The sequence below is a fragment of the Trichechus manatus genome, unplaced genomic scaffold, assembly GCF_000243295.1.
Source record: "Trichechus manatus latirostris isolate Lorelei unplaced genomic scaffold, TriManLat1.0 scaffold00073, whole genome shotgun sequence".
Lineage (NCBI taxonomy): Eukaryota > Metazoa > Chordata > Mammalia > Sirenia > Trichechidae > Trichechus > Trichechus manatus.
In genome coordinates this window covers 1336421-1360726 of record NW_004444009.1, presented here as the reverse complement: position 1 = coordinate 1360726, position 24306 = coordinate 1336421, and the positions used below count along the sequence as shown (strand labels likewise).

Here is a 24306-nt window from a genome sequence, read left to right as displayed (position 1 = left end):
ATGTGTGCTACTGTTACATGAGAAACTATCTGTTCTGTAAGCCTTCACCAATAAAATACAATAAAATCTTAAATACAGTACCATAAAATATTAAAAAAAAAAAAATATTGAGGCCAAACAGGCAGGTTGGTGAAGGAGATTTTGGGAGACTTGGTGCATTTCAAATTATACAGTCTACGTAAGTGCCTACTTGTGCTTTCCTATTTAGCCAGACCTCCATGCTGTTTACCTGGCCCAAGCCATGAATAGAGTTTCTCTGGGCCCAGCAGCATTTATATGCAAGCTCGTGTTACTCTGACCTCCTCTAGTGGTTCTTCTATGTTCAATCTTTCTCTTTCCATGGACACTAAGGTCTTCCATGGCAAGATTTTCTATTTTATATGTATTACAACAGCAGCTTGCAAAAAGCTCAAGTATTTAGGATAGTCATCATTTCAAGATGGCTTTAAAATACAAGGGAAGACCTTGATTTTTTTTTTTTTTATTCTAAAGTAATCTTTTATTTTCAATTATTAAATTTCTTTTTCTTAACATTAGAAATGAAAAATCTGAGTTAATGACTATGGAATACATTTATAAACCAATAATGATTAATTTCGCTTTCTTTACAAATAAATCAGTTTTAACAATAGATTATATAGATGTATAATTGTATATACATGCATGTAATTTATTAAGCTACTAAGAATATTACTCTTATAATTCTCCTGGGGAAATTCCAGTAACTGAAAAAGTATTTTGTTTTATTTTTTATTGTACTTTAGATGAAAGGTTTACAAAATGTCTTAGGCTGGGTTCTCTAGAGAAGCAAAACCAGTAAAGTGTATAAATATATATATATAGAGATAGATAGATTTATATCAAGGAAACAGGTCACGTGATTGTAGAGGCTAGAACATCCCAAGTCCATGGGTCAGGGTAGGGGCATCTCCCAATTCACGCAGCCCCAGAAGCTGTCGAGCCCAAGATCGGCAGGTCAGAGAGCAGGACTCCCGCTCACAGGCTGTGAAGGTCAACAAATTCCAAGATCGGCAGGCAAGACTGCAAGGTTTCTCCTGGTTCACATAGCTGCAGGGGCTGGTGAACCCAAGATCAGCAGGTTGGGGAGCAGGACTCTTGCTCTCAGGCTGTAAAGATCAACAAATCCCAAGATCGATGGGTAAGCTGCTAGCTCAAGTCCCAAGAACTGGAAGTGAGACAACAGGAGGCAGCGGCAGGATCCAGAATAAGCAAAAAGCCAGAACGTCTGCTTATATTAGGATGCAGGCCACACCCCCAAGGAAAGTCCCTTTCAACTGATTGGCTACTCACAGCAGATTCAATCATGGGAGTGATCACATATAAACACTGAGAATTATGGCCCACCCAAGCTGACACACAATCTTAACCATCACACAGAACAAACTGCTTTCCCATTAAAGAGTTAGTACACACATTGTTTTATGACATTGGTTAACAACCAATGTTCTCTATTACCAGCTTTCCTGTCCCCTCCTGCCTTCTAGTCCTTGTCCCTGTGCTATTGTGCCCCTTTAGTCTTGCTTTGTTTTATGGGCCTGTCTAATCTTTGGCTGAAGGGCGAACCTTGGGATTGATTTCATTACTGAGCTAAAAGGGTGTCTGGGGACCATACTCTTGGAGTTTCTCCAGTCTCTGTCAGGCCAGTAAGTCTGAAGACCTTGATTTTTTAACAGCTTTATTGAGATATAATTGATATACAATAGCCTGCACATATTTAAAGTATACAGTTTGATGAGTTTTGACATATGTATAGCACTGAAATCATCACACCTCAAAATAATGAGTGTTTCCATCATCCCCGAAAGATTTCCTATGCCCTTATTACTAACCCCAAATCACAAGCAACCACTGATCCACTTTCAGTTACTATAGTTTGCATTTTCTAGAATTTTATATAAATGAAATCATACAGTATTCTTTTTATCTAGTTTCTTATATTTATCAAAATAATTTTGAGATTCATTCATATTGTTGCATGTATCAATAGTTTGTATATTTTTATTATTTTCTTTTCTTTTTTCCCTGTTTTTGCATATTAGCATTCCGTTGTTTTGATATACTGCAATTTGCTTAACCATTCACCTGTTGATGAACATATGACTTGTTTCCAATCTAGGATTTTTAGAAATAAATATATCATAAATACTCATGTACTAGTCTTTGGGTGGGACATATGGTTTTCTTTCTCTTGGATAAATACCTTCAAGTAGATTACTGGCTTGTATGGTAGGTGTAGGCTTAACTTTTAAGAAGCTGCCAAACTGTTTTTCAGTTACTCTCATTTAGCAGGTCTTTATGACATGGAATCAACTTGACGGCAGCAGGTTTGGTTTTGTATTTTTGGTTTTAGTTATCCAGTGGTGCTATAACAGAAATATCACAAGTGGATGGCTTTAACAAACAGAAATTTATTTTCTCACAGTTTAGGGAGCCAGAAGTTTGAATTCAGGGTGCTGGCTCAAGGGGAAGGCTTTCTCTCTCTGTCAGCTCTGGAGGAAGGTCCCTGTCCCTTTTGAGCTTCTGCTCCTGGACGTTCTTCATGTGGCTTGAACTCCCTCTTGCCCCATCTCTGCTCGCAGGCTTGCTTGTTTAATCTCTTTTATGTCTCAAAAGAAATGAACTCGAGACACATCCTACACTAACCTGGCCTTATTAATATAACAAAAACAACCCATTTTCAAATGGGATTACAACCACACGTATAGAGGTTAAGATTTGCAACACATATTTTTTGGGGACACAATTCAATCCATAACAGCAGTATAGGAGACTTCCAGTTGCTCCATACATTCTTGCCAAGACTTGCTTTCCTCAGTATTTTTAATTTTAGCCATTCTAGAGGAGGTAAAACCCAAATCCATTGCTGTCCAGTCGATTCCAACTCACAGCAACCCTATAGGACAGAGTAGAACTGCCCCATAGTGTTCCCAAGTCTGTAAATCTTTACAGAAGCAGGCTGCCACATCTGTCTTCTGTGGAGCAGCTGGTGGGTTTGAATCATCGACCTTTTGGTTAGCAGCCAAGTGCTTTAACCACTGCAGCACCAGGGCTCCTCAGAGGAGGTAAAAGGGTATCTTATTTTGATTTTAATTTGTATTTTCCTTATGACTAATAATGTTGAGCATATTTCAGGTGCTTATTTGCTATCTACATTTTCTTCGGTTAAGTGTCTATTCAAATCTTTGCTCATTTTTAAAATTGGGTTGTTTGTCTTCTCATTGTTGAGTTGTAAAAGTTTTTTGTTTTTACATCTTTTGAATGCAAGTCTTTTGTTCTGCAGATATTTTCTCCCTATCTGCAATGTCATTTTGAAGACTGAAAGTTTTTAATTTTGTTGCAGCCCAATTTTTGAATATTTTGTTTTATAGCTCATGTTTTTTGTGTCGTATCTATAAACTCTTTGCATGACCAAAGACATGAAGATTTTCTCCTGTTTTATTTTAGAAGTTTAATAGTCATATATCTTACATGTAGGTCTATGATCCTTTACAAGATAATTTTTTTACATAGTACATATAAATTGTTTTGTCTATTCTATATCTTTTAAATTTCCATGTAAATTTTAGAATTAAATTAAATTAAATTTCTACCCAAAAAAGTCTGCTATTATTTTTTATTTGGGATTGTGTAGAATCTATAGATAAATCTGGAGATAATTGCCATCTTAACAATATTGAGGCTTCCTATGGCGTACTGGTTAAGAGCCACGGCTGTTAACCAAAAGGTCAGCAGTTCGAATCCACCAGGTGCTTCTTGGAAACCCTCTGGGGCAGTTCTACTCTATCCTTTAGGGTCACTGTGAGTCGGAATCGACTCAACGGCAACGGGTTTTTAGATATGAAACAATTCTCCACTTCTGTTCTTTTTCAGAATTGCTTTGGCTACTCTGGGTCTTTTGCATTCTCGTATAAACTTTATGGTCTGCTTGTCAGTTTTTGCAACAACAACAAAGCCTGATGGAATTTTGATAGAGATTGCATTGAATTGATAGACCAATTTGAGTAGAATTGCACTTTAACAATGTAGTCTTTTAATTTAAGAACATTGAATGTTTCTCCATTATTTAGATCTTTTAAAAATTTCCCACAATCTTTTGTAATTCTCAATGTATAAGACTTTTTTATTAAATTTATTCCTAAGCATGGTATTTTTTATGTTATTATGAATGGAATTGTATTCTTAATTTTCTTTTCAGATTGTTCATTGCTAGTATATGGAAATTTAATTGATTTTTGTATGTTGATCTTGTGTACTATGACCTTGCTGAGTACAGTTATTAGTTCTATGAGATTTTTTTGTAGATTCCTTAGGATTTTCTGTGTAGATCATCATGTTATCTGCAACTAGGTACAGTTTTATTGCTTCCTTTCCAGTCTATATGCCTGTTTTATCCTTATTACACTGGCTAGAACCTCCAGTACAATTTGAATGGAATTCAGTACTCGGGAGAATGACCATCTTTCCCTTTTTCCCAATCTTAAGGGGAAAGCTTTCAGTCTTTCACAATTAAGGGTGATGTTTGCTGCAGATTCTTTTACAGATGACTTTTATCAGTTGAGAAAGTTCTTTTACATTCCAAGTTTGTTGAGTCTTTATCATGAACAGTGGCTGGGTTTTGTCAAATGCTTTTTCTGCATTAATTGATATGATCATGTGATTTTTCTTCTTTAGCCTGTTAATATGGAGGATCACATTGGTGGATTTTCAATATTGAACCAGCCTTGCATCCCTGGAATAAACCCCACTTGGTTTTGGGGATTAGGATGTAGACATCTTTGGCATGTTCTCAATTATTCTGTCTTTTTTCTCTCGTTTCATTTTATATAGTTTCTACTGCTATGTCTTCATGTTTACTCATTTTCTGCTGTACCTAATCTACTCTCACTCTCACTCAGTGTATATTTCATCTTAGACATTATATCTTTTATCTTTAGAAGTTCGTTTTTTTCTTTTTTTTTTATCTTCCATGTCTCTCCTTACTATACTCACCTTTTCCTGTACCTTATGTATACATAGACATGTATTTCGCTGTTTTTAATGCCTATCTACTAAGTCTGTCATCAGTATCATTACCTAGTCTGTTTTTAATTATTAATTTTTTTCTTCTTTTTATAGGTTATACTTTCCTGATTATTTGTATGGCTGATAATTTTGGATTGATGTTAGGCTTTGTGAATTTTACATAGACGAGCCATATTATTTTTAGTATTCCTTTAAGTATTTTTGGACCTTGTTCCAGGACACAGAATTTAAGCCACTTGGAAATAATTTGATCTTTTAAAGGCTGCCTTTTAACTTTTGTTAGGTGTTTTTAGAATAGCCCTGAATCTAGCATTAATTTTGCCTCTCTGCTGAGGCAATGTCCATCTGTAACTGTATTTTATGTGTGTTAAGAGTTCTTTACATTATAATTGGTGGGAACACAAGCTATTCTCGGTCTTGTATGAGTTTTGGAGATTATTCCACCTTATTCTTTCTAGTGATCTTTCCCTTGGTTCTCATGTGATGATAAGTACTCTGCTGAAAAGTTGAGGGGAATCCTCTGTGGATCTACAGCTGTCTCTCTCTCTCTCTCTGTGCAGCTCTCTCCTCTCCAGTACTCTGCCACATGAATTTTAGGCACCTAGGTCTCCCCACACTCTGAATTATGTCTTGTCAACTAAGGAAGACCACTGAACTCTGCTAGTGTACCCCATCCTTGTACTATGACCTGAAAACCATCTCCATGTAATGAAATGGGACATTTATAGGGTTTATCTCATTCATTCGCCTATACTCACTGTTTCCTGTTCCATGCTACCTACTATCCAATATCTGAAAACCATCTTTTTGGTATTTTTTTCCAGTTTTTAGTTGCTAGGGTAGGAAGATAGATCTAGTTCCTATTATTCCATCATGGCAAGAAGCAGAAGTCCAAAGACCTGATTCTTAAAATGCAGTGAAACTCTTGGGCTGGTATTCAAGAGACAATGACAAGGAAGTAGGGAAGGGCCAGGCACTGTTTCTTGCTATTTAAAGTAAATAAGAATTTAAGTCTCACCCCTGTAATGTGGGCACTATTACCCCCATTTTATAGATCAGAAATCTGTGGTTTCAAAGGAGTTATATAATATTCAAATAGTAGGGAGAGTAGTTAGAACTCAGACTTATATTTGGGAATGTAAGTGAATGATAAAGACTAAATAAGTTCTGAGTGCCCCAACTGAGAAACCTGGGGAGAATCTATCCAACATCTGGGACATGCAAAATGATTACATTGGGCATTTTGGAATCCCTCGTCAGCATTGTGCCTATTTGGAAATCCACTCTACAAATTGAAGACATGATATAGTAGCAGCTTAGAGTATTTATCGAGAGGGAAAACCAATGGGTAACAGCAGGATCCTGATGGGAGGAAGCTGAATTAAGACTAGAGATATTTTTCAAGAACTTGTAGTTAATGTTGCCCAAGACATATATTCAGATGCCAGTTGTAGTAGTTTTCTATTGCTGTTATAACAAATCACCACAAACTTAGCAGCTTAAACAAGACAAATTTACTATCTCACAGTTCTATAGGCCAGAAGTCCGGGTACAGTGTGGCATGGCTGGTTCCTTTGTTTAGAGTCTGACAGGCCAAAATCAAGATATCAGCAGGGCTGAGTTTTTTTTTCTGGAGGCTCTAGCAGAGACTCTATTTCCAGGCTCATTCATGTTGTTGGCAGAATTCAGTTCCAAGTGGCTATAAGACTTACGTCCCTACTTTCTCTCTAACAGTTGGACAGTATCATTCTCAGCTTCTTAAGACTACCCATATTTTCTAGCCTGTGGCCCCCTTGAAAGACAACAACAATGGATCAAGTCCTTGTCATGCTTTGAATCTTTCTCGTTCTGCTTCTTCTGCCTCATCTCTCTGACTCTCTCTTCTCTTTCCAGCTGGAGAAATTTCTCTGCTTTTAAGGCTCAAGTGATAGATTGGGCCCACCTAGATAATCCAAGATAATCTCCCTATATTAAGGCTCATAATCTTAAATCCATCTGCAAACTCCATTTTGCCATGTAACATTCACAGAATAAGGATTAGGACATGCACATCTTTGAAGGGGCCATTATTTGGCCTACCATACCAGTGTAGAAGCTAAAACCCTCATTCTATCCCTGACCTTTATACCTCATGATAGGAGACAAAGACAGATGAATAAATTACTGGTGTATATCTGGGAAAACTCCGGATTTCTCACCCTTGCTTTGTTATTTGGCTTCATCTTGGAGACTGGGAGATAAACAGATAACAAATATCATCACAGACTATCAGAGCTGTACGGGATGCTATCAGTCACTTAGTCTAGCCCTCTCATTTTACAAATAAGGAAATTAATGTACAGAAACAGGAAGGTGTTTCGCCTAGTTAATGGCAGAGCTGAACATTTATTCTAGATTTCCAAATCTTTGCCAACATGTAGTTTTATTAATTACATGACTCTGGGCATTTACCTACCCTCTCTAACCTTCAGTTTACTTATTTGAAAAATTGGAATAATAATAATACTTACCTCTTAAAGGTGTAAAAATGAAAGGAAATAAATATAAGTAAGGTATTTATTACGCTAACTATACCTGGCACTTAGTAAGTGCAAAAAATGTTAGATATTATTATTGTTGTTGCTACTATTACTGTATTACTATTATATTTTTCTACAACTCAGAGCTACACCAACATATAGGCTGCTTACTCTTTTTGACTGAATTGCTTGATTAAGTGAATAATTTAGTCACAGTAATTACAAATTTGAGACTTTTATGTTATGTCATTGCTTTTTCAAACATGATTCTTTCTGTCTGCTTGACTGATTTGAAAACTTAGATGGGTGACAAAAATCTTCACTACCGTGACTGAACTTCTATTTTGAGGTGATAAAGCAATAGATAGTCACATTCATTCTCTACTTTTATAAAACTAGCCATTAATTCATTCATAAAATGAATGTTTATTGAGTGTCAATTGGAGGCCAGACAATATTCAGAGATGACAAAAACAGACAGATCTTTGCTTACTCAGAGCTTATTTACTGGGGAGAAACTGACAGTCAATGAGTAAGCAAGTATATAACTGCAGATCACTATAAATTCTTTGAAGGAAAATAATAGGATGCTTTAAGAGTTTTTAAAAAAAAAATCCCTATTCTAGATTAGGAGTCCCTCGGTGGTATAAATGGTTAAGTGATCAAAAGGTTGGCAGTCTGAATTCAACCAAGGTGTGACTTGGTTGAAAGGCCTGGCCGTCTACTTCTGAAAGATTACAGCCATTGAAAACCCTACGAATTATAGTTCTACTCTGAAACACCTGGGGTTACCATGAGTCAGAATCTACTTCATGGCAACTGTTTGTTTTTTGCTAGATTGATGAAGGCTTCTCTGAGAGGTGACATTTAGCTAAGACTCAAAGAGTGAGAAGGAGTCAGTCATGTAGAGAGTGTTCATGTGTTTGGCCATGGACATGGAAATAACCCCATAAATTTGAGGCATATTGAAGAGAGAGAATCAACAGGATTTGTTAAAGAATTATATGTGAGTAGGGATGAGGGAAGGAAGGGCCCGAAGATAACTCTTAGGTTTTGGACTAAGAGTTAGGGAATATTGTGAAAAGGAAGTCTATGGGCATTAATCCTAATTTTATAAACCACTTATAATGTTATTTGCAGCCTCATGTTGTTGTTGGTGTTGTTAGGTGCCGTTGAGTTGTTCCAGCTCATAGCAACTCCATGTACCACAGAACAAAACACTGCCCGGTCCTGTACCATGCTCACAATCGTTATGCTTGAGCCCGTTGTTGCAGCCACTGTGTCAATCCATCTCACTGAGGGTCTTCTTTTTCGCTAACCTTGTACTTCACCAAGCATGATGTCCTTCTTCAGGGACTGATCCCTCCTGACAACTTGTCCAAAGTATGTAAGAAATAGTCTCGCCATCCTTGCTTCCAAGCAACACCCTGGTTGTACTTCTTCCAAGGATTTGTTCATTATTTTGGCAGTCCATGGTATATTCAATATTGTTCACCAACACTGCAATTCAAAAGCGTCAATTCATCTTCGGTCTTCCTTATTCATTGTCCAGCTTTCGCGTGCATATGAGGCGATTGAAAACACCATGGCTTGGGTCAGGCGCACCTTAGTTTTCAAGGTGACATCTTTGCTTTTCAACACTTTAAAGAGGTCTTTTGCAGCAGATTTGCCCAGTGCAATATGTCTTTTGATTTCTTGACTTCTGCTTCCATGGGTGTTGATTGTGGATCCAAGTAAAATGAAATCCTTGACAACTTCAATCTTTTCTCCATTTATCATGATGTTGCTTGTTGGTCCAGTTGTGAGGATTTTTGTTTTCTTTATGTTGAGGTGTAATCCATACTGAAGGCTGTAGTCTTTGATCTTCATCAGTAAGTCCTCCAAGTCCTCTTCACTTTCAGCAAGCAAAGTTGTGTCATCTGCATAACGCAGGTTGCTAATGAGTCTTCCTCCAATCCTGATGCCCTATTCTTCTTCATATAGTCCAGTTTCTCAGATTATTTGCTCAGCATACAGATTGAATAGGTATGGTGAAAGGATATAACCCTGAGGAACACCCTTCCTGACTTTAAACCACACAATATCCCCTTGTTCTTTCGGAACAACTGCCTCTTGATCTATGTACAGGTTCCTCATCAGCACAATTAAGTGTTCTGGAATTCCCATTCTTCACAATGTTATCCATAATTTTTTATGATCCACACAGTCAAATGCCTTTGCATAGTCAATAAAACATAGGTAAACATCTTTCTGGTATTCTCTGCTTTCAGCCAGGATCCATCTGACATCAGCAATGATGTTCCCGGTTTCACATCCTCTTCTGAATCCAGCCTGAATTTCTGGCTGTTCCCTGTCAATTTAGTGCTGCAGCCACTTTTGAATGATCTTCAGCAAAATTTAACTTGCATGTGATATTAATGATATTGTTCGATAATTTCTGCATTTGGTTGGACCACGTTTCTTGGGAATAGGCATAAATATGGATCTCTTCCATTCGGTTGGCCAGGTAGCTGTCTTCCTAATTTCTTGGCATAGATGAGTGAGGATTTCCAGTGCTGCATCAATTTGTTGAACCATATCAATTGATATTCCATCAATTCTGGGAGACTTTTTTTTTGCCAATGCCTTCAGTGCAGCTTGGACTTCTTCCTTCAGTACCTTTGGTTCCTGATCATATGCTACCTCTTGAAATGGTTGAACGTCGACCATTTCTTTTTGGTATATAATGACTCTGTGTATTCTGTCCACCTTCTTTTGATGCTTCCTGTGTCGTTTAATATTTTCCCCATAGAATCCTTCAATATTGTAACTCGAGGCTTGAATTTTTTCTTCAGTTCTTTCAGCTTGAGAAATGCCGAACCTGTTCTTCCCTTTTGGTTTTCTATCTCCAGCTCTTTGCACATGTCATTATAATACTTTACTTTGTCTTCTCGAGCCATCCTTTGAAATCTTCTGTTCAGTTCTTTTACTTCATCATTTCTTCCTTTTGCTTTAGCTACTCGACGTTCAAGAGCAACTTTCAGAGTCTCTTCTGACATCCATTTTGGTCTTTTGTTTCTTTCCTGTCTTTTTAATAACGTCTTGCTTTCTTCATGTATGATGTCCTTGATGTCATTCCACAACTCGTCTGGTCTTTGGTCATTAGTGTTCAACTCATCAAATCTATTCTTGAGATGGTCTCTAAATTCAGATGGGATATACTCAAGGTCGTACTTTGGCTCTTGTGGACTGCTTCTAATTTTCTTCAGTTTCAACTTGCAGCCTCATAGCTATATGATATTTGGTTATTTTAGCCTACAATTTCAAAGGAAATCTTATATAAAAGTGTGGATGATGAAACCTACCTGTTTCCCTAACAGGATTCTTGTGAAAATCTGTTCACAAAAAAACAGGTACAATTGTAAGGGTAGACCGTTAAGTTTTTTTTTATGAGAGGGAAATATTTGAATTTAATTAAATTCCAGTTGCTTAAAAGTGGAGTGAGTAGAGATGGTGAAATGAAAAATTAAAGAAGGCAAGTCAATAAATAGAAAATAATATTTTATTCTTATCACAAATACTGAATCATTTGAGACAATCTGGAGAAATGTGGAAGGGAAATAAATAATGTTTTAAAGAAGAACTTGAAAAGGAGAAGTGACACAATGGAGAGACTCTATTATACGTGTTGAAGGCTTATGCTGTTCCAAGCATTGCTCTGTTATTCATTATTTAATTTAATCTTAACAAACACTCTATTCCAGACATTATCCCATCTTAAACATGGGCAAACTGAGGTTTGTTGGTTTGTTGAAGTTAAGTAAGTTGCTCAAAGTCAGGGTTAACAAGTGGCAAAGCAATGATTTAAATCCAAGTCTGTTAAACCCAATTGCTTCTCCCAGGAATGGGCAAACTTTTTATGTAAAGGGCAAGATAGTAAATGTTTTAGGCTTTGTAGGCCGTATGATCTCTGTTACAACTACTCAATTCTACCATTGTCACACGAAAGCAGCCATAGACAGTACCTAAATGATTGGGTGTGACTGTGTCTCAATTAAACTGTATTCGTAAAAATAGCAGTGGGCTGGATTTGGTCCACTGCTGACCCCTGGCTTAGACAAAGAAAAAGAGAAAATTTAACAATTTCCACAGACAATAGCAAAGCCAAGATACAGAAAACTTTATTTAAGGACAATCCACCAAGAAAATGATTATGTATGCAAGTTAGTGACTTTATGTGTTTATTAGATTGTGAACTCAATCACAAACACACATTTGTTTTTGATAGTAAAGCAGTATGGGAAAAGACTAATCAAAATTTTAAAAATGATTTAAAAATATCATCATATCCAACAACTTCAACTTTATATTTCTCCAACCCTTTTCCTGGAGTTACTAACTAGGAAACTAAACAGTATGAATTTGACTTTACCTTCTTTTATTCCTTTGATTTGTTCTCTGTGAGAGGTAAAACTGGACAGAAATGGCCAAAGGCAGCATGAAAGAAAAGAGAGCAAAGACAGGGAATGGAGACTGTCATTGATTTGAGAGAATATTGCATGAAACCACCTCTGAGACTTCTTCCAAACTAACATTGGATAATTCTATCATAATTAGCCCCATATATACCAAAATTGATGTTCAGTATATTAGTTCTCTCTTGATATTGTAACACATTACCACAAACTTAGTGGTTTAAAACACCCCTTTATTGTCTCACAGTTATGTGGGTCAGAAGTCCAGGCAGAGCATGGCTCACATGAGTGCTCTACTGAATCAGGGTGCCAGATGGGCTGGTTCTTATCTAGAGACTCTGGGGAAGATTCCACTTCTAAGCTCATTCACATTGTTAGAAGAATTTAGTTTCTTATGATTATAGAATGAAGCTTCCTTTTTCCTTTACAGATGGCCTTCTTCATCTTCATTTGGCATGTCAAATCCTTTTCATACTTTGAATCTCTGACTTCCCCTGTCCTAAGGTCATGTGATTAGTAACCTTAACTACATCTACGAAGTCACTTTTGCCATGTAATGTAACATTCACTGGAGTAATACCAGAGAGTGGAGAATCTCAGGGGCTACTTTACACTCAGTAAAGCAAATTTGGTGTTGTGACATCTTCACAGTGAGCTCTTTGGAAGAGGGAGGTTTGGATGAAAAGTCTTTGGACTCTAATTTAATTCATGAAATTTATTGCACTGTCAGTGCTAAAAATGGGATTTCCTTCCTTACTTGCTTCTAACAAAAGTTTTATAAAGCACATATGGATGAAAGAGAGAGAGAAGTTACTTGGCTAATAGAACTGATAGACTAGTAGGGGAGTCAAACTGAGAGGAAATAGTGGTAGTGTGACAAGTATGCACAGGGGCAGAGGAACATGAAGTGTGGATAGTGGATGCACATGCCAAAGTCTCAGGGCGTCAAGCTATGCTTTCTAGAAGAGATGCTGTCTAATCCAAGAACTGAAAAACGAGTAAGAAGAGTTAGCCAACTCCCCAGTGTTTCTCCCCATATTTCATTGTCTTTATATTTTATTTCCTAATTTTCATTTCAATTGAGAAAGAATTCAAAGTAATGGAAAAATCAAACACTAGTCACCAAATTAATCTTCCTAGGATTTTCCAACCATCCCAAACTCCAAGGGCTGTTCTTCCTGGTGTTCTTGACAACTCTTCTGGGAAGTGCTTTTGTATTAACAGCCTTCAGTGTCAATCCTGTCCTCCATGCTCCAATGTATTATTTCCTCAGCAACTGGAGTTTCTTGGACATCCGCTACTCATTCACCACTATCCCAGTCATGCTGGTGAACTTATTCCAGGAGAAGTAGCCCATCTCGTACGAGGGCTGCCTTTCCCAGATGTTCTTCCTCGTGACCTGTGCTGGCACTGAGGGTGTCTTATTAGCTGCTATGGCTTATGGCTGCTATGTAGCCATCTGCCACCTTCTTCAATATCCAGTCCTCATGAGTGTGAAGGTTTGCACGTACTTGTTGGCTGAGACCTGGCTGTGTGGATTGGTGAATTCCATAACACACACAGTGCTGACAGCCACACTTACTCTATGTGGGCCCAACAAGCTCAGCTACTTCCTCTGTGACATCCCACAACTCCTGAAGCTCTCCTGCTCAGACACCTCCATCAATGAGACTATGTGCCAGCCAGCCAGCAACACCATTGGTCTGAGCTCCTGCCTGTTTACTGCAGTGTCCTACATACTCATCACCTGTGCCATCCTGAGGATTCCCTCTACTCAGGGCAGGAGCAAGGCCTTCTCTACATGAGCTTCCCAACTCAGTGTGGTGGTGGTCTTCTTTGGAACAGGCAATTTCAACTATGACAGGCCCAATGTAGGTTACAACCTGAACATAGACTTCCTGGTCTCTGTGCTCTTCAGTGTTATGACCCCCATGTTGAACCCCATCATCTACAGCCTGAGAAAAAAGGAGGTCAAAGGGGCCCTGAAAAAGCTGGCTGGAGAATATGGATTCTCTAGTGAGATCAGTGATTAGATTGACGTTTTTCATTCTGGAGCATGATTCTTATTTGGAGAAGAACATGCAAATTCTGGCTGCAATTGTAACAGTGCTCTCTGTATGTATTACCTTTTGACAACCGAGGTTCCTCATTTCACCAAGACAAATAGCTACACCTGCACTGAGGATTTCACACATTGGGGCCACAGGTGTATTATGCTTCTGATCCATTGATCTTTTAAAACATCTTCATCACCTCAAAAGGAACCCTATGTCTATTAGCAGTTACTCTCAATTTTCTCCCAAATCCATCAATCCTAGGCAACTATTAATCCACTTTGTTTCTATGGATTTGCCTATTCTGGACATTTCATATTAAAGGAATCATACAATATGTGGTCGTTGTGACTGGCTTCTTTCACTTAACATGTTTTCAAGGTTCATCCATGTTGCAGGATGTATCAATACTTCATTCCTTTTAATTGCTGTATAGTATTCAATTGTAAGACTATCCTTTCATCAGCTGATGGTCATTGTGTTGTTCCCACTTTTAGTCTATTATGAATAGTGTTTCTATGAACACTCCCATACAAGTTTTTTTGTGGATACATACTTTCATTTACCTTGGGTGTATATACCTAGGAGTGGAATTGCTGGATCATATATCTCTATGCTTAACCTTTTGAAGAACACGAAGACTGTTTTCCAAAGTGGCTGCACCATTTTACATTCCCACATCCTGCAAAAACTTGTTATTATCTAATTTCTTGATTCAAGCCATCCTAGTGATTGTGAAGTGTTAGGTCACTATGGTTTTGATTTGCATTTTCCTAATGTGTAATGATTCTAAGATTTTTTTTTTAATTGTACTTTAGATGAAGGTTTACAGAACAAATAGTTTCTCATTAAACAGTTAGTACATGTATTGTTTTATGACATTGGTTAACAACCCCACAACATGTCAACACTCTGTCTTCTCAACCATGGAGGATTTTTTTTTTTTTTTTTTTTTGGTGAAAATACACATAGCCAAAGATACACCATTTCAAAAATTTCTACAGGTACAATTCAGTGACATCAATTATATTCTTCCAGTTATGCTGCTATTCTCACTATCCTTTTCCAAATTATTCCATCACCATTATCTTCAACTTACTGTCCCCTAGGCTTCCCATCAAACCTTTTGAGTTACTGTTATCAATTTGATCTCACATAGATAATTCTTTTTTTTTTTTTGTACTTTAGATGAAGGTTTACAGAATAGTTTCTCATTAAACAGTTAGTACACATATTGCCCTATGACGATGGTTAACAACCCCACGACATGTCAACATTGTTCCTTCTCAACCTTGGGTTCCCTATCACCAGCTTTCCTGTCCGCTCCAGCCTTCTAGTCCTTGTCCCTGGACTGCTGTGCCTCATTAGTCCCATTTGGTTTTATGGGACTGTCCAATCCCCGGCTGAACAGTGAACCTCGGGTGTGACTTCACCACTGAGCTAAAAGGGTGTCCGGGGGCCATAGTCTTGGGGTTTCTCCAGTCTCTGTCAAGCCAGTAAATCTGGTATTTTTTTTTTTTGTGTTAGAATTTTGTTCTACGTACTTCTCCAGCTCTGTCCAGGACCCTCTGTTGTGATCCTGGTCAGAGCAGTCAGTGGTGGTAGCTGGGCACCATCTAGCTGTACTGGACTCAGTCTAGTGGAGGCCTTGGTAGCTGTGGTCCATTAGTCCTTTGGACTAATCTTTTCCTTGTATCTTGTTCCCTTCATTCACCCTTGCTTCAGAAGAGGTGAGACTAGTGGAGCATCTTAGATGGCTGCTGATAGGCTTTAAAGACCCCAGACGCTACTCACGAAGGTGATTCTAAGATTTTTAATAAACATCATTTCTGTGCCTCTTCTTCACACATGGGAAAAACCCCAAGTTGCTAATGGTATTTTGGAGTTTTTGAAGGCTTCCATTTTGACATTGTCTCATGTTTTTGCCCTAGATTTGATGCAGTAAAATACTGCAAGATTTACAAACTTACAGCCTTCTCCCCATCAGTGCCTTACTTAGCTGTTGCTCTTTTTCCTCGTCAGAACTCCAAAGCAAGCAGTGTCTTCACTAGGTCATGAGCAATGGCAGAACCAGAAATCAGGGGCATGAAGACCTAGAGGAGGTTGATGGGGAGGAAAGGAAGCACCACATCCAGTAAGCAGCCCCAACTGGGAGTGGCTGAGCATTAAAACATAAGAGCCCTCTTGGCACAATGGTTAACAGCTCGGCTGCTAACCAAAAGTTCAGCAGTTCGAATCGACCAGCTGCTCCTTGGAAATGCTATGGGGCAGTTCTACTCTGTCCTATAGGGTCACTATGAGTTGGAATCGACTCGACAGCAATGGGTTTGGAACACTAAGACGGCAGGTATGCTGTTAGTACAGTGGCTCCAGATACAGGTACAACCAGCAGGGCGTGAAGCCTGAGGAGTCCAGGTCTGAGGTCTGCATCAATGGGCTTCAGACCAAATGGAGAAAACTCCACAGTGCCTTGTGGAATCCAACCAAGTAAGTGCACACCAATTCTTGCCCTTTCTGTCTCTAACGGAAAGGGGTGAAAGTCAGTTTCACAGCTTCAGTTAGCCACGGTTTCTGAAAAGAAATCTAGTACTGAAATCCATCGATAAGTATCCTGAAAGAGATAGGAAGCTGATCACCTCATTGCATGCTGGGAAAAGACATTTGTCATGAACTTAATAAGTCCAAGAGAGAATTAATTGCTCTTCATTTCTATATTTCTATTCAGGCTTTTGCTCCTGAGTTGTGTTTGCACTCTGAGAAGTCCCAGGACAGCCACTTAGACAGTGATTAGATGTGTACTCCCAAAAGGTTGGTTCAGAGGTGTTTATAAATGGTCATCTTAGAAAAATGAATTCATGGAAAGATCAAAGAAAGGTTTTTGACTCCTGCATTAGGCAACGAGATGCTCTAGGCAGCTCCTGGAATGGCAGGTCCCCCTCATGACCCATGGCAGTCAACAGCCTGTATTGCCAAGTAGTATCCATTCCAGACCAGGCAGTAGTGTGGAAAGCAGCAAGCCCAACCACCATAGCCAGAAATCCAAGGCTTTTGGCAAGAGTCAGTGGTAAGTAGTTTGTGTATTTATCATCACAATTGAGAAACACTAAACCCAGTGTCAGGATATACCTAGCCCATAAGAAGGACTTTATGTAATACTGTACATATTTTTATTTCTAGTTCCATGACGTTTGTGTAATGACATAGGTTTAGCATCATTGTTGTGTACATTTATTGTAATTTCTACAATAATACTCATATAACCAGAGTTGAGTTGACTTTAGAGAATATTTACTACAAAACCTCAGAGGTGCCTGAGTTCTTTAAGTAAGATAATATCAGTGGAAAATTGGTTCATGGTAAATGCAAATGATATAAAGTATTGGTTCTTCTCTAATTTTGACAGACAGGAAAAAAAGAAATATTAGAAGAGAAAGCCTAGTGTCACATATATCTATGATACATTGTGGTATTACAGTAAGTGCAAACAAAATATGTATGTAAATAAATGGAATTAAATTTGCATAAGTTATACTTGAAAACATTGTCACTAGGGTGGGAATTCTCACCTTCATAGTGCAACACATTGATGTTTGTAAGATGTTTTGCAAGTAATTTATCAACTTTAATGAAGCCCTGAAGTTTCTGGATGATTTATTTCCCCCATACCCCTACTTAAAAACAAAACAAAACTCATGGATTCGGGGTTCTCTTTAAAACTTCATTCTCTCATTTGTCTTCTGAGGTTATTTATTGTTTAGGAAAGAAAAAAGCAGAATTGCTGCTCTCTGGTTGGGATTGAGCAGAGGCTGCTACGAGGTGTCCATTGAACACAACTCTTCTCACAGGGGAGGAGAACACTAGGACTACCATGGGCCAAGGGCCATGGGGCCATATTTAAACCCCATGGTCTGTTATTTTTATCAGGTCAGTAAGATGTTTGCATGGGAACTGCTTATTAGAAATGCCCTCTTGAGTTCAGCTGCTTTGCCTCTTATCAACCTCCTCTTTCTCTGTGGACCTGACCATAGTGCTGAATTTTGTATTTTTCCCTGTTCCACTGACTTCAGCAAGCTTGCTCATGAGGAGTTCTTGTGCCTCAAGCTGTGACTCTGTATTCAGTTTCAATAGACAGGGAGATCAGACGGCATTGGGAGTATCAGGCTCCATGACGGCAGGTCAATGACAGGAGGTACCCTCTCTCAAGGAGAGGTCATTAGTTGAGATCAGCCCTTCTTTCCACTGTGATACACATATTCATGAGAGAGAACTCAGTGGCTCCATGGCTGGCTATGGCATAGGTTGGGTAGGGATGTAATTTCCTATGAAACCCTATTGAACCACCCTTTTTTGAAACTTGAGTCTAAATATACTGGTTAAGAAATGCTGACTTATTGTAGCAGAGGCAAACACTGAGAAACCTTTCTTGAAAAAAGCAACATTCTTTCATGCTGGTGTTGCCCAAGAGTAGGTACTATTGGTAAAAGTGAAATAACCAATTATTCGACTCTATTAATAAAAATAATTCCAAGAAATTGATTTAACTGATGTTACCATTAACTTTTGTGTGTGTGTGTGTGTGTGTGTTGTTTTTTCGGTGCTGATTTCACTGAATTTTCAGGAAATTTAAAAAGTGTAGGTATTTCCCTATTTGGCCCTCTCTCTTATATTTCTTATTCCATAGAATTTTCTTTGCAGGATAGTGAAGTGGAAAGGTTATGGGCATCAGAGTCAGATCAACCTGATTTAAATTCCAGGCTCTGGTATTAGTAGCTGGGTAACATTGACCATCAGTTTTCTCACTTGAAAACCCTAAAAGAACACTTTCTGTCTAAGGTTGTTGTGATAGGTACATGAGATACATGAGTCGTGTGTGTAGAGTACGCAGCCCAGTGCCTGGTAAAGCATAAATACTCAATAAGCAGTAGCTATTATTATATTTGGGGCTGTTGTACCTGACAGTCACATTACTTTTGGACAGGGCTATGCAGGGATGGAGAGGAAGCTGAGGTTGTTTTGTTAAACTGCCTTCTTTTATTGGTCAATTGTATACGCGTATAAACAAAGGACTGGAGGGGCATGCACCAAACTGTTAACAGTGGTGCTGGGCAGAGTGTGGTGTGAAGGTAAAGATATTCCATTTTTGTTTCATGTACTTTGCCTTATGTGAAAACTTTCAGTGAGCGTGTGCTCCTTTTGAATTTTAAAATCCCATAAATTTTTCATTTAAAAAATATGACAGGACTCCTTGTACATTTCTTTATAATTTCCTATGAGTCTATTTATTTCAAAACAAAAATTTAAATATCTATAAATAAAATAAAATAGCAGCAAAAAGGGTTTGAGAGTTTGAAATTAAGGTTACCTATTCATATGCAATCTATCATCTGTCAATTTGTTGTACTTCAGAAGTGGAGGGTTGTGTGAGGCTATGATGCTGGAAGCCAAGACACTGGTATTTCAAATACCAGCAGGTCACTTTTCGTGGACAAGTTTCATCAGAATTTCCAGACTAAGATAGAGTAGAAAGAAAGGCCTGGGGATCAATTTCCAAAAATTAGCCAATGAAAATCTTCTGGATTACAATAAGGTATTGCCCAGAATAGTGCTGGGAAGATGAGTCCCTTAGGTTGGAAGACACTACACGATAGCTGCAATAATGGACTCAAACATACCAATTGTCATGAATATGGTGCAGGACCGGGCAATGTGTTGTTCTGTTTTACATAATGTTGCCATGAGCTGCCTTGATGGCAACTAACAACGCCATTCCTAGGTACTAGCATGCATATTCCAAGGGGTTAAGTGTCCAGAGTATAACAAAAACTGTGGTGCTAAGTGGTGCTTGTTAATGGTGGTGATGATTATAATGTTAATGATCATTTTAATGATCATGATGACAGTGATGATAATTCTCCATAGTTGCCATATACGAAGAGCGTGAGCATCAGGTATATGGAAAATGGATTGGACATCACTCCTCACTGGTCAGACCAAGGAAAAAATATTTCTTATGACTCTGATTCCACTACATACATATATTACATTCCATGAATATGTTCCTCAGGGACTGACTTCAACTAGTTAGAAGTCCTATTTCAAGGCATTTTAATAAGCATTATGTGCAACTTAAGAAACCATATTATTTTTAATCCCTTAATATTTAAAATTCGCTTTTACAATTTAGTGATCCAAAGACAGTGCATCAGTTACCTAAAGTACACTCTATGGAACCACCTTGCATGAGGGATTTCATTTCTTTCTACGAATTCATCTAGACATCTGCCTATAAAGGAGATCTTTGTATCTACTTTTTTGATATCATGGGTTAAGAGAAAATGTGTCAATGATTTTCAAGTGAGTAGACAGAGAAAATAAAGAATACCACACACATGTTGCATACTGGCTTTGTAAGAGGGCATGCATATTCCTTGCCCTCTAATGTTGATTTATTGTGAGACTTGGAGGTAATAATGCCTACAGCCAACCTAGAAAGAAAGGTGAGTATTGGCTAGCCACCTTCCTGGAATCTTTCTTGGATATATCTTCTACCATACTCCATATAAGTTTGGGGATCACAAGAGTCCCAACTTAGTCTTCCATTCTTCTCACTCTACCTATTCTCTTTGGTTGACTTCATGTATGTCCATGGTTTCAACAGCCACAATGACTCTTTGCAATTCTAGCCTGTCTTCTGAGGATGAATGCTGTATTTTCAACTACCTGTTGGGAATTTCCACATAGATATCCCACTCCGTATTACTCAAATTGCATCCACTATCTCCTACCCCCAGACCAGCTACACTTCATTTATTTCCTGTTTTAATTAATAATCTCACCATCCACCCAAAGTGATTTGTGTCCTTACCACCCATGGACTTAAAGTGCTCCAATCATGCTTCCTTCTCTGCACACTTCAGGGATTTTCTCCAAGTTCCATGGCCCTACATCGGCGGTTACAGACCATTTCATTTTGAGCTGGTTCTAGCTGTCAGATGATACTCTTGGACTAAACAAAGGTATTGTAACCTAATGCACATGGAGTATAAGGGACTCAGGAGAGGGTTCACAATTATATGATCTCTTTGAAATCATATGGAAGATTCTATGCTTGGGTATATGTTAATTTTCTGGATCTATAGTTTTAATCAGGAGCCCTGGTGGTGCAGAGGTTAAGTCCTCAGCTGCTAACCGATAATTTGAACCCACCAGCTGCTCCACGAAAGAAAGACGTGGCAGTCTGCTTCCATAAAGATTTTCAGCCTTGGAAACCCTATGGGGCAGTTCTACTCTGTCCTATAGGGTTGCTATGGGTCGGAATCAACTCAACAGCAATAGGTTTGGTTTTATTGTTTTTGTTGTTCATTTATGGTGCTTTAAGTGAAAGTTTATAGTTGAAGTTATTTTCTCATACAAAAATTTATACACACATGGTTATGTGATCCTAGTTGCTCTCTCTATAATGTGACAGCACACTCATCCTTTCTACCCCAGATTTCCCCTTTCCCTTCAACCAGCTTCTGTCCCTTTTTGCCTTCTCATCTCGCCTCCAGACAGGACCTGCCCATTTAGTCTCATGTATTTACTTGAGCTAAGAAGCACTCTCTTCACGAGTATCATTTTATGTCTTATAGTCCAATCTAATCTTTGTCTGAAGAGTTGGCCTCAGGAATGGTTTTAGTTCTGGGCTAACAGAGAGTCGGGGCCATGTCTTCCTGGGTCCCTCCAGTCTCAGTCAGACCATTAAGTCTGTCTTTTTAATAGAGTTTGATTTCTGCACGCCACTTTTCTCCTGCTCCATCAGGGACTCTCTTTTGTGTTCCCTGTTAGGGTGGTCATTGGTGATAGCCGGGCCCCATCTAGTTCTTCTGGTCTCAGGCTGTTGGAGTCTCTGGTTAATGTGGCCCTTTCTGTCTCTTGGGCTAATATTTTCCTTGTATCTTTGGTGTTCTTCATTCTCCTTTGCTCCAGATGGGATGGGACCAATTGATGCAACTTAGATGGCCACTTGATAACTTTTAAGACCCCAGAAACCACTCACCAAAATGCGATGCAGAACATTTTCTTAATAAACTTTTTTATGCCAGTTGACCTAGATCCCTTGAAACCATGGTTCCCAGAACCCTGCCCCTGCTACTCTGTCCCTCAATGTGTTTGGTTGTATTCAGGAAACTTCTTAGCTTTTGGTTTAGTCCAGTTGTGCTGACTTCCCCTGTATTGTGTGTTGTCCTTCCCTTCTTCTAAGATAATTCATATCTACTGTCTGGTTAGTGAATACCCCTCTTCTTCCCTCCCCACTCTCCTAACCATCAAAGAATGTTTTCTTCTGTGTTTAAACCTTTTCTTGAGTTCTTATAATAGTGGTCTAATACAATATATGTCCTTTTGTGACTGACTAATTTCACTCAGCATAATGCCTTCCAGATTCATCCATGTTATGTTTCACGGCTTCATCGTTGTTCTTTATTGTTGCACAATATTCCATTGTGTAAATATACTGTAATTTGTTTATCCGTTTGTCCGTTGATGAGCACCTAGGTTGTTTCCATCCTTTTGCTAATGTGAACAGTGCTGCAATGAATATGGGTGTGCATATTATCTATTCATGTGACAGCTCTTATTTTTCTAGGATATATTCCAAGGAGTAGGATTGCTGGATCATATGGTACTTCTATTTCTAACTTTTTAAGGAAGCCCCAAATCGATTTCCAAAGAGGTTGTATAATTTTACATTCCCACCAGCAGTGTATAAATTTTCCAGTCTCTCCACAACCTCTCCAACATTTATTATTTTGTGTTTTGGATTAATGCTAGCCTTGTTGGGGTGAGATTTTAGCTTATCATAGTTTTGATTTGCCTTTCTCTAATGGCTAATAATTGTGAGCATTTCCTCATGTATCTATTAGTCACCTGAATGTCTACTTTGGTGAAGTGCCACTTCATATCCTTTGCCCATTTTTTAATTGGGTTATTTGTCTTTTTGTTGTTGAGGTTTTGCAGTGTATTTTAGATTTTAAAGATTAGACACTGATCGGATTTGTCATAGCCAAAAACTTTTTTCCCGGTCTGTAGGTTGTCTTTTGTTTTTTGATGAGCATAAGTGTTTGATTTTTAGGAGCTCCCAGTTATCTAGTTTCTCTTCCGGTGTTTTGTGCATTGTTAATAACGTTTTGTATTCTGTTTATGCCATGTATTAGTGTTCCTAGAATTGTCCCTATTTTTTCTTCCATGATCTGTATCATTTTAGATTTTATATTTAAGTCTTTGATCCACTTTGAGTTAGTTTTTGTGCATGGTGTGAGGTACGGGTCTTGTTTTTTTTTTTTTTTTGCAGATGGATATCCAGTTATGCCAGCACCATTTGTTAAAGAGATTGTCTTTTCCCCAATTAATGGACTTTGGGCCTTTGTCAAATGAATTCACGACTGGATTCTCAATATGTGCCATTGGTCTATGTATCTGTTGTTGTACAAGTACTAGGCTGTTTTGACTACTGTGACAGTATAATAGGTTCTAAAATCAGGTAGTGTGAGGCCTCCCACTTTGTTCTTCTTCCTTAATGCTTTACTTATCTGGGGCCTCTTCCCTTTCCATGTGAAGTTGGTGATTTGTTTCTCCATCTCTTTAAAAACTGCAGTTGGAATTTGGATCAGGATTGCATTGTATCCGTAGATTGTTTTGGGTAGAATTGACATTTTCACGATGTTGAGTCTTCCTATCCATGAGCAAGGCAGGTTTCTCCACTTATGCAGGTTTCTTTCAGTTGCTTGCTGTAGTGTCTTGTAGTTTTTCATTGTACAGGTCTTTTAGATCTCTGGTTAGATTTATTCCTAAGTATTTTATCTTCTCGGGGGCTATTGTAAATGGTATTGATTTGGTGATTTCCTCTTCAAAGAGGAATCCAACTGATTTTCGTATGTTTATCTTGTATCCTGAAACTTTGCTGAAATCTGTTAGTTCCAGTAGTTTTCTTGTGGATTCTTTGGAGTTTTCTGTGTATAACATCATGTCATCTGCAAATAGAGATACTTTGACTTCTTCCTTACCAATTTCAATGCCCTTTATTTCTTTTTCTAGCCTAATTGCTCTGGCTAGGACCTCCAGCACAATGTTGAATAAGAGTGGTGATAAAGGGCATGCTTGTCTGGTTCCTGTTCTCAAGGGGAATGCTTTCAAACTCTCTCCACATAGGATGATGTTGACTGTTGGCTTTGTATAAACGCCCTTTATTATGCTGAG

General features: G+C 38.4%; 1 protein-coding gene and 1 pseudogene across 1 annotated transcript in view; both read left to right on the top strand.

Moving 5' to 3' along the window:
* LOC105756492 (olfactory receptor 5V1-like) overlaps positions 1-14049 on the top strand; it is a 72385-nt pseudogene extending 58336 nt beyond the window's left edge.
* Positions 14050-20540: 6491 nt separating this feature from the next.
* Positions 20541-24306, top strand: part of LOC111821246 (olfactory receptor 1052-like) — a 29042-nt gene continuing 25276 nt past the window's right edge. Inside the window, 1 exon segment of the mRNA XM_023734831.1 lies at positions 20541-20567. Within this exon segment, the coding sequence (XP_023590599.1) occupies positions 20541-20567 (27 nt within the window).